This window comes from Stegostoma tigrinum, chromosome 6, assembly GCF_030684315.1.
Source record: "Stegostoma tigrinum isolate sSteTig4 chromosome 6, sSteTig4.hap1, whole genome shotgun sequence".
NCBI lineage: Eukaryota > Metazoa > Chordata > Chondrichthyes > Orectolobiformes > Stegostomatidae > Stegostoma > Stegostoma tigrinum.
Window position 1 is genome coordinate 3490968 of NC_081359.1, and position 14660 is coordinate 3505627.

Below are 14660 nucleotides of genomic sequence, written 5' to 3' on the forward strand. Positions count from 1 at the left end.
TTTAACAACTCCCGAGTAGCACTAGCAAATTTCCCCGCAAGGATATATTTTAGATTTAGATTTATTTACTTGTCACATGTATGAAGTATAGAAATATAAGTACAGTGAAAATTGCACAAAGTTACCATTCTCTGCGCCCACTCGGTAACAAAAAACAGAATTGAAAGATTTAACAGAGCCAAAAGGTAAGCAAGAAAAGAAAGTCCAGATCTCAGAGTCCCAAGTCCCATCTCCATAATGGTACAGGCACTGCCCCAGTCGCTAGGACACCAGCACCGCCCCACCGTCTCGCTTCCACCACCAACTGCTGCTGCCTCACCGTCCTGCTCTCGCCGCTGATTGCTGCTGCTATATTGGCCAACTGTTGCTGCTGGTGGGGATGTATGGTTACTACAGGCAGGAGAGAGAAGTAGTAGTAAAAAGAAAGGGAAGGGAAAGGGAACTGGCAAGCAGAGTGGAGCTCGAGTGGAGTGACTTACATCTTGCAATGCTGTATCAGTCTCCTTCCAATTCAGGTGAAACCTGTCCTTCTCAAACGGGTCTTTTCTATGCCTGAAGAGATCCTAATAATCCAAAATTGTGTATTCTTGTCCCCTGTGCCAGCTCCTTTGCTAAATATTCATCTGCTCTATCCTCCTATTTGCGTTCTCACTAGCCCGTGACACTGTTAGTAATCCAGATAACCCTCAAGAGCCTACTTTTTAGCTTGCTATCTAATTTCCTATATTCTGTAAGCAGAACCTCATCCTTTTGTCTACCTGTGTTGTTGATACCAACATGCACAATGACCTCCTGCTCGTCACTGCACCCTTTTTGGAATATTCTGCACCCTCTCCAAGACATCCTTGACCCTGGCACCAGGCAAGCAACCGACCATCCTAATGGCTTTGCTGATGATAATTTTTGGACAGAAGTTCATATTGACTGGCTGAAAATAGAACTTTGGAAAACAATATGGGGAAAAGTAATGGCAGACGATGGGAAGCATTTAAAATTGTGCATTATACGAGACTGTAGAAAGGTTTTGGGAGAGAAATCAATAAACAGTTTGGAAGACAAAGAATATGCTTCTCCTTGAAAACATTCAATGTTGGATCTTATCTGCTTTCTGCAGGCCCACTGTCTGGGTGAACAATTTTCTCCCCATCTCAGTCCAAATGGCCTGCCGTGTGTCCTGAGACTGTCACCTCTAGTTCTGGGCTCTACGTGTCATCGGGAACATTCTTTCTATGTTCTTAGTAAATATTACGTTGAATGATGAGATGACTGACAGGATTAGTGCAATAAAATAAAAGGAAGAGAAATGTTGAGTAGCCTAATCAAACTCAAATGACAAAGAACCCCTGGGCTGAACTTTACCAAAAATCAGTTAAGTGTCATTGTTGTGGAGTTTCATGGAGGGTTTCTCTCTGTGGGCACTAATAGGTTAGACACACATTCCTCCACTGCTACCTCATTTTGTATGCTTGTCACAGGCAGATGTGTTCATTATTGTTGGACCTTCCAGGATTCCCACTCAGCCACCGTCTTTAAACCCCAGGTGTGCACTGGTTCCATTGCTGAACGCCGGGGGCGGTCAATCAAGACTCCAGTGTGGAAAAAAGTGACCCAATGCCATTAATAACTTCACCCATAGGATCCCTACAGTGTGGAATGAGGCTATTCAGCCCATCAAGTCTGCACTAACCCTCTGAAGACGTTCCCATCCAGACTCGCAGGTGAACAGATTGGGTCTAAATTCAATCAAAAAAAAAGTCTGCGGGTTATTTCAGTAGAGACCTTCAAAATTATAAAATGTTTAATTGGATAAAGACAAAGACAGTGTTTGTACTTGAGACAAGAGCATGACTAGACTGTATCAATATTAGATTGAGTTGGAAATTCAAAAGAAACTACTTTACACAAAGAATGTAAAACTTGTTATCAAGTGAGATAAGGGAGAGCGACATAATTATTTGAGGAAGAATGGAAGAGAGGGTTACAATGATAGGTTTGCATGAGGAAAGTTCGGAGTGATGAATAAACACCAACATCAAATAGTTGGGCTGAATAGCCTGGTTTTGTACCATATGTATAATATTTGCCCCAAGTGCATCTTTTGGAGGAGAATGTAATGTATTAATGCTAAGTACTAAATGGTTCTGAAAGAAGTCACAGCTGTTGAAAATAAGCAGTGGGAAGACATCAAAAATCAGCTCTGAAGCCTTTGAGAATTGCCAAAATTTATTGGATAAATCTCTAACGAGATTTGTTTTGTGTAAGTTTGCAGTTATTACAGTAAAAATATTTAAGCTTTCCTGTGTGAAGATTACAAAGTATACTCTTGGGTATTGTTTGTCAGCTGGAGGAGTGATGTGGCTGCTAAAAAAAAACGGAAACCAACCTAAGTACTCGTCCTGTAGCAATTTCTGATTGCTGATCAGTAGCTTTGAAAAAATATGTTCTTTTTGTTTGACTAGTGTGGATTACTTACTCATATTCAGAAGCAAGTTCTGCCTGATTATATTTTTGTTGATTGACTATAGTTAACATGTAATCTTGATTATTTATTTCAATTAGATAAGTGAGATGTATATGTACAACATCCTTCAATGAATGCCTCCAAGATATGAGATGTTGATCCATTGATCTTTTTGAAAGAAGAGTATATTAAAAACCGAAAGGGCAGATGTTGCCAGGATGCTGTAAATCAAACAAAAACAGAAACAGAAGTTGCTTGAAAAGCTCAACAGGTCTGGCAGCATCAGTGAAGAGAAACCAGAGTTAACATTTTGGGTCTGGTGACCCTTCCTCAAAACTGACGGTAGCTAGGAAAATGTTGGTTTGTTTCCAGAGGATAGGGTGGGGGAAGGAGCTGAGGAATAAATTGTAGGTGGGGGTAGAGACGAGAAAGAGAGAGAAGAACAGTTGGACAGTCAAAGGAGTGGATAACGATCTGGCTAGAAGGGTGAACAGTTGTTGATGGAGACTGTCAGTGTGAAGAAATTGACTTCAATTGCTTCCAGATTTTTCCATAAATATAAAAGTCAAAACTGAAAGAGGAAGTTGGAGGGGAAGAGGTTTTGTGTGAGACGTACATGTTGTAGCAAACACAAAGACAAAAGTTGAGCATTGAAAGTTATCACAAATCCCTGTTTCATAACTATGTCACCTGTTACTGCTTCTTTGACATACTGATGCTTACCATAATACTGATTAATATCTGAAATGATGAAGAGGAAAGTAGCATTTATCAGCGTACCTTCTGTTCTGATTTGGAAATACTAATCTAATGTTTAAAAACATGATCAATGTATGCTGATCTGTTACTTCCTGCAATATATTTCCCTTAACATTTGCTTCACTGAAATTAATGATGTTTATAACATGCTATTCAACACAGTGAAGGACACAGCAGCTGAAAGTCATTTTCTTTCTATTCTTCAACACATGTTGTTGATCAGAAATGATTATTTTGTAAGGTAAGCTTTGATTTATTTGCTTTTATATATTTTTCGTTGGATATAGCAAGACCAGCATTTGTTACCCATTCCAATTGCCTTGAATTGTGTGGCATTTCAGCAATCATTTTAAGGGTCAACCATATTATTCAGGAGTCCCACACAGTCTGGAATCTCATGTGGCTGAGAATTGTGAAAGGTGGTATATCTTCCTCCCTGAAAGACATTAGTGAATCATATGGGTTTTTACAACAATCAATGAGAGCTTCATGTTACCATTACTAAGAATTGCCTGTACATTCTAGATTTTATGAATTGAATATAAATTCCGCCACTTACAGAGCATTGGCCTTGTTATTGGAAAATGTTAACACATCATTTTCTTCCTAGATATGCTTCATAATGTTTTCTGTAAATGCAATATTTCATTTGTCGAATATATGCACACACTTACCACACATATTTGCAATGGGAGGAGGAACACTTTGATCCAAATTAGGACAACTGATTAAATGGATGACTCAGCCTGATTATATGAATCTGCTTTGGTATTACACAGTCTCATTCCCAGCACCTGAACATAATGAATTGAGCAAACTTAAATAAATAATTTACTTAACCTAATCCTGTACTGAATTCTGTCTCACCTACACTTACTCTGCCTGACGTTCACACCTGAAACATACTCAGGATCAATCCTGGAACCTAATGCAACTTACAGAAATTGACAATCAGAGTTAAAAATCAGGAAGAAATGGAAATAACATTAATTTTAATTTAAAATGTGTACAAAACAAAATGAGAGCAATTAAGTATGCAAAGTCAGAGACCCATAGAAAAAGGACAGTTAGAGGGAGAGAGAGGGAGGAGGTTGGGGACGGGGGTGGGGTGGGGTGGGGGGTGGGGGGGGGTCAGAAACAGAGCGGGGTTAAGATTGAAAAAAGCCAAGCAATAGTAATTAAGGGTGACATAAACAATAAAACAAAGGAAGAAACTAATCATGAAAGAAATGTAAAAATATGTTGATTGTGTTCTGAAATGAACTTATTCAAGATCTAAACCAAAAGAACTGCAGGTGCTGTAAATCAGGAACAAAAACAGAAATTGCTGGAAAAGCTCTGCATGTCTGGCAACATTTGTGAAGTAAAATCAAAGTTAAATTCTGGGTTCAGTGACCATTCCTCAGAACTGATGATAGCAAGGAAAATGTCGTTAATGTGCAGAAGATAAGGTCGGGGGAGGGATAAGGCGTAAACAATAGATGGGGATAAAGCTCGAAGAGAGAAGGCAGTTGAATGGGCAAAGGAATCTGGCTATGATGGTGAGTAACTGTTAATAGGGACTGTTAGTACCCAACAATAGTTAGTGTGTAACGGCAGACTGTGATAACAGGAGGTGGTGTGTGGGGTAGGGCACTAGGACATGGGAGAGTTTAGGCCGTAAAATTATTGAAATCGGCGCTGAGCCCAGAAGGCTGCAGGGCTACTAATCAAAAAGTGAGGTGTTGTTCTTTCAGAGATAACAATGCGTAGAACTGGATGAGCACAGCAGGCCAAGCAGCATCAGAGGAGCAGGAAGGCTGATGTTTCGGGCCTAGACCCTTCTTCAGAAATGGGGGAGGGAAAGGGGGTTCTGAAATAAATAGGGAGACAGGGGGAGGCAGATAGAAGATGGATAGCGGAGAAGATGGATGGAGAGGAGATAGACAAGTTAGAGAGGCAGGGATGGAGCCAGTAAAGGTGAGTGTTGGTGGGGAGTTAGGGAGGACAGGCAGGCCAAGGGGGGGCGGGATGAGGCTAGTAGGTTAGAATACACCTGCATTCCCCATACAGGTGGTCTCAAGGCCATCTGCTTCTTCCTGTCCCACAGGCCTGACCAGTCACCCTCCACTGACACCCTCATCTGCTCAGCCGAACTCGTCCTCACCCTCAACAACTTCTCTTTCCATTCCTCCCACTTCCTACAGAGAAAGGGGGTGGCCATGTGTACCCATGGGCCCAAGCTTTGCCTGCCTCTTTGTAGGTTACATGGAACAATCCCTTTGCCATACCTACACCATCCCTAAATCCCACCTCTTCCTCCGTTACTTTGATGGCTGCATCAAACTCCAACGGGGTGCTCGGTCATTTCATCCACTTCACCAACATCTTCCACCCCAAACTTAAGTTCACCTGGATTATCTTTAATGCCTCTCTGTCCTTCGTGGTGGATCTCTCTGTTTCCATCTCTGGCAACCACCAAGAAACAATATCCATTTCAAGCCCACCGACTCCCACAGCTACCTAGAATACACCTCCTCCCACCCACCTTCCTGCAAAAGTGCCATCCCCTATTCACAACTCCTTCGCCTCTGCTGCATCTGCTCCCACGATGATTCATTCCACTCCCGTACATCTCAAATGTCCTCGTTTTTCAAGGACCGCTACTGCCCCACCTCAGTGGTTGAGAACGCCCTCAACCGTGTCTCCCGCATTTCCCGCAACTCATCCCTCACACTCCTTCCCCACAATAACAACCCAAACAGAAACCCCTCATCCTCACCTACCACCCCACCAACCTCCGATCCAACGCATCATCCTCCGACATTTGCAATCTGACCCCACCACCGAAGACTTTTTTCCCTCCCCATCCTTATCTGCTTTCTGCAGGGGCCACTCTCTCCATGACTCCCTTGTCTGCCCCACACTCCCCTCTAGCCCCACCACAGCTGGCACTTTTCCCTGCAACTGCAGGAAGATCTATACCTGCCCCTACACCGCCCCCCTCACCCCCATCCCAGGCCCCATGAAGACTTTCCACATCAAGCAGATGTTCACCTGCACATCTGCTAATGTGGTATTCTGCATCCGCTGATCCCGTTGTGGCCTCCTCTACGTCGGGGAATCCAAACGGAGGCTTGGGGAATGCTTTGCGGAACACCTACGCTTGCTTCGCACTAAACAACTGCACCTCCCAGTCCCGAACCATTTCAACTCCCCCTTGCATTCCTCATACGACTTGTCCATCCTGGGCCTCCTGCAGTGCCACAACAATGCTACCTGAAGGTTGCAGGAACAGCAACTCATATTCCACTTGGGAATCCTGCAGGCCAACTGTATCAGTGTGGACTTCACAAGCCCGACGGCATCCCAAAACCAGCCCAGCTTGTCCCTGCCTCCCTAACCGTTCTTCCTCCCACCTATCCCCTTCTCCCACCTCAAGCCCCACGCCCAACTCCTACCTACTAACCTCATCCCACCCCCTTGCCCTGTCTGTCCTCCCTGGACTGACCTATCTCCTCCCGAACTTCCCATCTACACTCACCTTTTACTGGCTCCATTCTCACCTCTTTGACCTGTCTGTCTCCACTCCACCTATCTTGTCCTCTACCCATCTTCGATCGGCCTCCCCCTCTCTCCCTGTTTATTTCAGAACCCTCATTCCCTCCCACATTTCTGAAGAAAGGTCTAGGCCCGAAACGTCAGCCTTCATGCTCCTCTGATGCTGCTTGGCCTGCTGTGTTCATCCAGCTCTACGCCTTATTATCTCAGATTCTCCAGCATCTGCAGTTCCTACTATCTCTGTTGTTCTTCCAGCTTGTGTTCAGCTTTGCCAGAACACTCCAGCAAGCCTGAGACAAAGGTGTTGGTGAGGGAACAGGGTGGTGTGTGAACCTGGCAGGTAACTGAAAGGCCAGGGTCTTTTTTGTAGGCAGAACCTAAATGATCTGAAAAGCAGTCACTCAGTCTATGCTTCATTTCCCCAATGTAGAGGAGACCACATTGGGCTGCGAATGCAGTAGACTAGATTGTGGGAAGCGCAGGTAAAGAGCTGCTTTACCTGGAAGATATGTTGGGGCCCTTAGATACTGGGGTGGGGGGGTTAATGAGATAAATTGGCAGGTGTTACACTTATGCCGGTTGCAGGGGAAGGTGCTGTGGGGTGGTTTGGGGTGAAGGAAGGATGATGCTGTTGTAATTTGGTGTACTGGCCTCTGATTTGCAGAGGCTACACGCCAACTCTCAGACAATTCCTCCTGTTTAGGGGGAGCCCTCCATGGCACATCAGGCCATTGCATCAACTACAGTAACTAACCTCATTTCATCTGGTGATCTCCCTCACACAGCCTCCAAACTGGTAGTTCCCCAGCAACGCATAGGTCGCTTCTACCTTATGGTAAAAATCCACAAACAGGATGAACCGAGCAGATCCATTGTTTTAGCCTGCTCCTGCCTCACAGAACTCATCTCTTTCTACCTTGACTGAGTCTTCTCTCCCCTGGTCCAGTCCCTGCCCACGTAATCCGTAATTCTGCTGATACTTTACGCCAGTTTCAAAATTTTCAGCGTGCAGGCTCCAGCTGCCTCTTCTTCCCCATGGACATGCAATCCCTTTACTTGTCCATCCCCGATGTAGATGGTCTTAGAGTTGTCTGTTTCTTCCTGGAGCAAAGGCCTGAATTGTCCCCATCCACCACCACCCTCCTCTGCTTGACCGACCTTGTCCTCTCCCTTAACAACATTTTTTTTAACTCCTCATTTTTTCTGGCCATGGGTTGGACGTGGGCCCCAGCTATGCATGTCGCTTTGTGGGGTATGTGAAACATTGCTTTTTCCAGTCCACCCCCACCCACAATGCTGTCTCCAATTTATCGATGATATCATCGGTGTTGTTTCCCTCTCTTGTTTGGAATTGGAAAAGTTAATTGATTTCACTTCCAATTTCCACCCTGCTCTCCCTATCACCTGGTCTCTCTCTGACTCCACCCATCCCCTCTTCGACATGTTTCCATTTCTGGGGATAGACTGGCCTGTAATATCCACTGTTAACCCACCAACACCCACAGCTACCTGGACTGTACAACCTTGCACTCTGCTTCCTGTATTGACTCCATTCCATTCTCTCAGTTCCTCTTATTCCGTTGCATATGTTTGGACGAGTCCAACTTTGACAAAGATGTCTCCAAAATGCTCACTTTCTTCCTCAACTGAGGATTCCCCAGCAGCATTGTCGACAGGGCCCTCAACCGGGTCTGACCCATCTCCTGTACTGCCCTCGCTCCCTCTCTTCCTTGATGCGATGGCGATTGGTTCACCCTTGTCCTTACCTACCATCCCCTAGCATCCACATCCAGAAGATCACCAGCTACCATTTCTGCCAATTGCAGCAAGATGCCACCACCAGACACACATTCCTGTCCCCTCCCTGGTCCACCTTCCACAGGGACCGTTCCCTCTGGGACACCCTGGTCCAAGTCTGCTCCACAGCCCCATGGCACCTTCCCTGCAACCAGTGAAAGTGTAATACCTGCCCATTTACTTTCTCCCTCGCCAATATCCGAGAACCCAAGCTCATCTTCCAGGTGAAGCAGCACTTGACCTGCTCTTCCACAATCTAGTCTACAGCATTCGCAGTTCACAACGTGGTCTCCTGTACAATGGGAAATGAAACATTAACTGGGAGACTTCTTCGCAGAACATCTGTGTTCTCCCCGCTAAAAAGACCCTGAGCTTCCAGTTACCTGTCAGTTTAACACACCATTCTGTTCCCTGGCGACCATATCTGTCTCAGGCTCACTGCAGTTTTCCAGCAAAGCTAACCACAAGCTGGAAGAACAACACCTCAGTTTTTGCTTGGTAACCCTGCAGACTTCTGGGTTCAGTATCGATTTCAATAATTTTAGGGCCTAAACCTTCCCATGTCCTAGCCCTCTACCCCACATACCACTTCCTCTTACCACATAATCTGCCGTTACACACTACCTCTTGTTAGCCACAAACTGCCCCTATTAACAGATATTCACCCTCATTGTCAGATCAATATTAATTCATTTGTCTGTTCAATTCTCTTCTCTCTCTTTGAGCACTCACCCCACCTTTCGGTGACACCTCACCACCGCCACCCCCCCGCGGCCACCTTGTCTTCTGCATATAAACGACATTTTCCTTGCTATCATCAGTTCTGTGAAGGGTCACCAGACCTGAAACTTTAACACTGATTTTTCTTCACAGATGTTGTCAGACATGCTGAGCTTTTCCATTAATTTGTGTTTTTGTTCTTCAAGATCTAGTTGTTAAATGCGCCAATTCAATGCAGCAGCATGCAATGAAAATTGTGTACCTTTGAAACTATGGTCTTCCAGAATATCTGGGTATTTATGCCGTAAATACCCCAACATTACAAATGTATTGTGTACTTAAGTGCTTTTTCATTGATTTTATGAGCTGTGTTGTTGTTACATCGATGTTTTGAGGGATGTTGATGTCTCAAAAGTTTCACTTGATCATAGTTTTACATTTATGCATAACTCTTGAGTATCCAGATATTTGATGAACTGATTCACTCATGGTCGCACAGGTGCCAGTTAATAAAAGGTTTGCTGTATTACTGAGTCATCACACTATGACAGCAGTTCTCACTTGATACAAAAGTTGTACTTCTTTCAAAGAACGAAGGAAAATGTCACAGTGCATCATCTAACAGAATGCGGTCTCTGTATCGATACTGGACATAATCATGACAATTTGTGGATTTCAAGTTCATTTGAAACTAACTGAATTAATTTTCTTCTGTTTATTGCAGACCACAGTATTTCAAGATCATAGAAGAATGTGTTTCCCAAATAGTGTTACACCACAGTGGCATGGATCCTGATTTTACATACCGGAAACGATTGGATATAAACTTCGAATATCTTGTTGGTGAGCAGTATTTCTGTAGGAGAAACAGAATCAGACTTAATTGACATCCCAAATGGGAACATTTTTAAGTTTGAAGCCAAAAACGTTATGAACCTGTATCACATGCTTATCTTCTCTGCAGATGCATGTGTTGACAAAGCAAGAGTCGATGAGTGCGAGCTAAGGCTTTCAGAACTCAGTAGAAAGGTAAGGAACACCATTGTATCATCAGTGCTATTGTCAAAAGGACATTTTTCACCTGCTCCTCTGATGCTGCTTGGCCTGTTGTGTTCATCCAGCTCTACACCTTGTTATCGCAGATTCTCCAGCATCTGCAGTTCCTACTATTTCTGAAACAATTTTTCACTTTAATTTGCCTTTACACTCTAAAGTACATGTTTCCTAATGAAATGATGAGTGGAACTGAGATAAATTAAATGACGATTGGTGGTGTTTGGGTGCTGAAACTGATTATGAATATAACATGCAAGAAAGTAGAAGCAGGAGTAGACCATGGCCGTAGGCAGCCTGCTAGGTTTTTATACCCAGTCATGACTGCTTTTTTGCCTCAATTCCACTTTACTGCGTAGTCCCCATATCTTTCTTTACCCAATAGATCAGAAATATGTTCTTGTCAGCTTTGAGTAGATTCAGTGGTGGAGCATTTAAATGTTTGAGCAGTTTGATTATAAAAGCTATCTGATTGAAGAAAGTTTTCCTTATTTCAAACTTAAACGATTGAGCCTTTATCCTGAGGCTGTCCCTCTGCATTCTAGCAGAAACAAGTTCTTTGCTTCCATACCGTCTGCTTCAATGAGAATAGGCCCGATCTACTCAACTTCTCATGAAGGATCAGCATCTCGTTCCAGAAACAAATTGAGTGAACCATTGTATTCTTGGCGTGTGGAGACATGGAGACTAACATTGTTTGTATTGCATCAAGTGCGCTATCACTAAAACCCAAACAATTAGACAAAACTTCCTTGTTCTATTCCTCCATTTTTCTTTAAATAAAATCTAAGATATCAGTTGCCTTTCTAATTCTTCTTATACCTGCACGCTGACTTTATTTTCTTCGTACATCTGTCTATGAACAAAGACGATTAAAGAACAATACAACACAGGAACAGGCTGTTGGCCCTCCAAGTCTGTGCTGCTCCATTTTACCCTTCCACACTAAAACTGTCTTCTCTTACAGGATCCCTACCCCTCTACTCCCTTCCTATTCGTGTATTCATCCACGTGCTTCTTCAATGCTGCTATTGTGTCTGCTTCCACAACCTCTGACAATGCGTTCCAGGCACTCAACACCCTTTGTGTGAATAAACGTGACTCGCACTTCCGTTTTAAACTTAAGCCACTGCACCTTGAACCTGTCTCCCCTAGTAGTTGACCCCTCTACCCTGGGAAAAAGCCTCATACTTTCCATGCAATTCACGCCACTCACAATTTTTCAAGCTTATATTCGGGCACCCCTCAACCTCCTGTGTTCCAGTGAAAACAAACCCAGTCTATCCAACCTTTCTTCATAGCTATAATCCCCCCATACCAGACAAAATCCTGGTAAACCTCTTCTGGACCCTCTCCAAAGCATCCGCATCCTTCTGGTAATGCAGTGACTAGAACTGTATGCAATATTCTAAGTTTGGCCGAACTAAAGTTTGATAAAGCTGCAGCACATCTTGTCTATCCTTCTACTCAATGCCTCTTCTAATGAAGAAAGCCAGACCATAAGACTATTTTACTACGTTATCTACCCGTACTGTCATCATTAGTGATCTGTGGACCTGATCCCTTTGCATATCAATACTCCTCAGTATTCTGTCATTCACTGCATAATTTTCACCTGTACTTGACTTTCCAAAATACATCACTTCACATTTGTCTGGATTAAACTCGATCTGCCATTTTTCTGTCCATACCTCTAAATTACCTATATTCCTGTTGTATCCTCTGACAATCCTCCTCACTGTCCACAACTCCACCAATCTCTGTATCATCTGCAAACTTACTACTTAGACAAGCGACATTTTCCTCCAAATCATTTATGTAGACCACGAACAGCAGAGGTCCTAGTACTGATCCCTGTGGAACACCACTAGCCCTAGTGCTCCATTCTGAAAAACATCATTCCACTGCTACCCTCTGTCTCCTAAGACTGAGCCAGTTCTCTACCCATGTTGCCACCTCACCCCGATACAATGTGATTTTACATTGTGAACCAGTCTGCCATGAGAGACCTTGTCAATGGCTTTGCTGAAATCCATGTAGACAACATCAGCCGCTTTTCTCTCATCAATCATCTTCATCACCTCTTCAGAAAATTTGATCAAGTTAGTGAGGTACGTCCCTGTACAAAACTGTGCTGTCTATAGCTAATAAGTCCATTTGCTTGTAAGTGAGCATAGATCTTGTCCCCAAGACACTTATCCAATAATTTTCCTACCACCAACATGAGAACCCCAGACCTGTACCTTCCAGTGTACTCCCTGCTACCCTTTTTGAATATGATAGCATCATTTAAGATGTATCTAGACAGATACTTGAATGGGCAGGGAGCAGAGGGATACAGATCCTTGGAAAATATGCGACAGGTTTAGAGGATCTGGATTGGCGCAGGCTAGGAAGGCCGAAGGACCTATACCTGTGCTGTAATTTTCTATGTTCTTTGTTCTATGTGTTCTGACACATCTCAGGAGCAGGTATGGCATAACTTCACTGCGTCTATATTCCGTGCATCAGCTACTAACAGAAAAGGATTCTTAACTCAGCTTGTCAACCAGTCTTGCTATCTTCAAGAATCTGTGGATATACATTTCAAGGTTCTTGGCCCTCTCTACATGCTGTAGTACTCTACCATTTGTTGTATTTCGTTTGTCTTGTTTGACCTCCTCAAAATGTGCCAGTTGACACTTCTCCAGGTTGAATATCTTGTGCCATTTCTGTTTATCTGACCAGTGCACTGATATCTTCCTCCAGTCCAAAACTTCCACGTTTCTAGTTCATCCCTCTTGTGATTTAACTCCAAATTATTGATACATGACAAAACAAGCAATTGACCTAATACTGAGCCGTGCAAATAATAAATCGATGGAAAGAGCCTTCCAGTCTTAAAATTGCTGAACAATCAGTTATGTTTGTATCTTGCTTTCTACATTCCTTTGGATTCTGTGGGCTTTCTTTTTTAAAAAAAGACTCGTTTGTCATGGTATGACCTTGTTAGAAGCCTTACTCAAATGCATATAGAACACTTCAACTACACTGCCTTCTTCAATCCTCATTACTTTGTCAAAATATTAAATCAAGTAGTCAGACAGAATCTTCCCATAATAAATCCATGTCAACTGTCCTTGATTACTCTGTATTCTTTGAACCAGATTAGACCCCCTCAAAATATTTTAAGAAGGTAGCCCAAACCCTAATATTTTCTTATTTTAAGTGCAAAACAAAGTATCTGTTCCTGATGCAATGTTACTGGTCAAACTATTCGACGTTAAGCGAAATACAATTTATTTATGGAGTTAAAATGCAAACAAAGAGAGAGGAATTTAGAGACAATGGGAACTGCAGATGCTGGAGAATCCGAGATAACAAAGTGTGGAGCTGGATGAACACAGCAGGCCAAGCAGCATCTTAGGAGCACAAAAGCTGACATTTCGGGCTGCGACCTTCATCAGAAAAACTTCTTTGATGAAGAGCCTGGGCTCGAAACGTCAGCTTTTGTGCTCCTAAGATGCTGCTTGGCCTGCTGTGTTCATCTAGCTCCACACTTGGTTATCGCTATTAAAGAGGAATTTAGATTAACTTTAATTCTATTGGAAAACTTAATGGAATAATAGATACAGTAACTATTACTAATTAACTGTTCCAATATGGTAGTATCTCACAAACACACCCCTTGGCACAAAAAAAAGGAAAATTTAGACACAGATTCTCAGATGCAGTTCTTCAATCCCAGATGAAAAACCATCAAGGGAAAGTCCAGAGAGAGTAGCAGCCAAGAGACATTCACTGAAGCTTCCAACCCTTTTGAGAACCCGATAGCTTCTACTTAAAGCTAAACCTAAAAACTGAAGAAAAACTAGAAAGCCTGGTCTGTGAGAGATAGCCACACCATGGGTGCTTCTATAATTCCAACTTCTAAAGAACAACCAAGGCGTTACAAACTGTTTACTCACGTTGTCTTCAATAGCCAGCTCCTCGCCTCTACCTTACAACCTCTGTTCAAACAGAAAACCTCTTGAAAGCCATTGAATTGTCACACTGACAACACTTTCTACATTTGTGGCTATAAAACATGGGAAGCATCCTGGAGTTCTCTTACTGTACTCTCGATATTGGAGGGTCCCTGCCTATCCTTTATTTATTAACTGATATCTTTGTGAATGGTAATCAATCTTACTAATAATTATTATTAAGCTGTTAATAATAAAGCTCAATTACTATTAATTTACTTAACCAATACTGACAATCCCCAATGATATTTAATAAAACCCGATAATTACCAATACATTATCAGAGTTTTAGAAGATAAATGACCAGATATTCACCTACAGATCAG

At 43.0% G+C, this 14660-nt stretch overlaps 1 protein-coding gene across 1 annotated transcript in view; it reads left to right on the forward strand.

Annotated features, from left to right (window-relative positions):
* LOC125453325 (protein diaphanous homolog 3-like) overlaps positions 1 to 14660 on the forward strand; it is a 507084-nt gene that overhangs the window by 127976 nt on the left and 364448 nt on the right. Inside the window, exons 12-14 of the mRNA XM_059646411.1 lie at positions 3345 to 3461; positions 10002 to 10120; positions 10242 to 10306. Coding sequence (XP_059502394.1) covers positions 3345 to 3461; positions 10002 to 10120; positions 10242 to 10306 — 301 coding nt within the window. The remainder of the gene's footprint in view (positions 1 to 3344; positions 3462 to 10001; positions 10121 to 10241; positions 10307 to 14660) is intronic.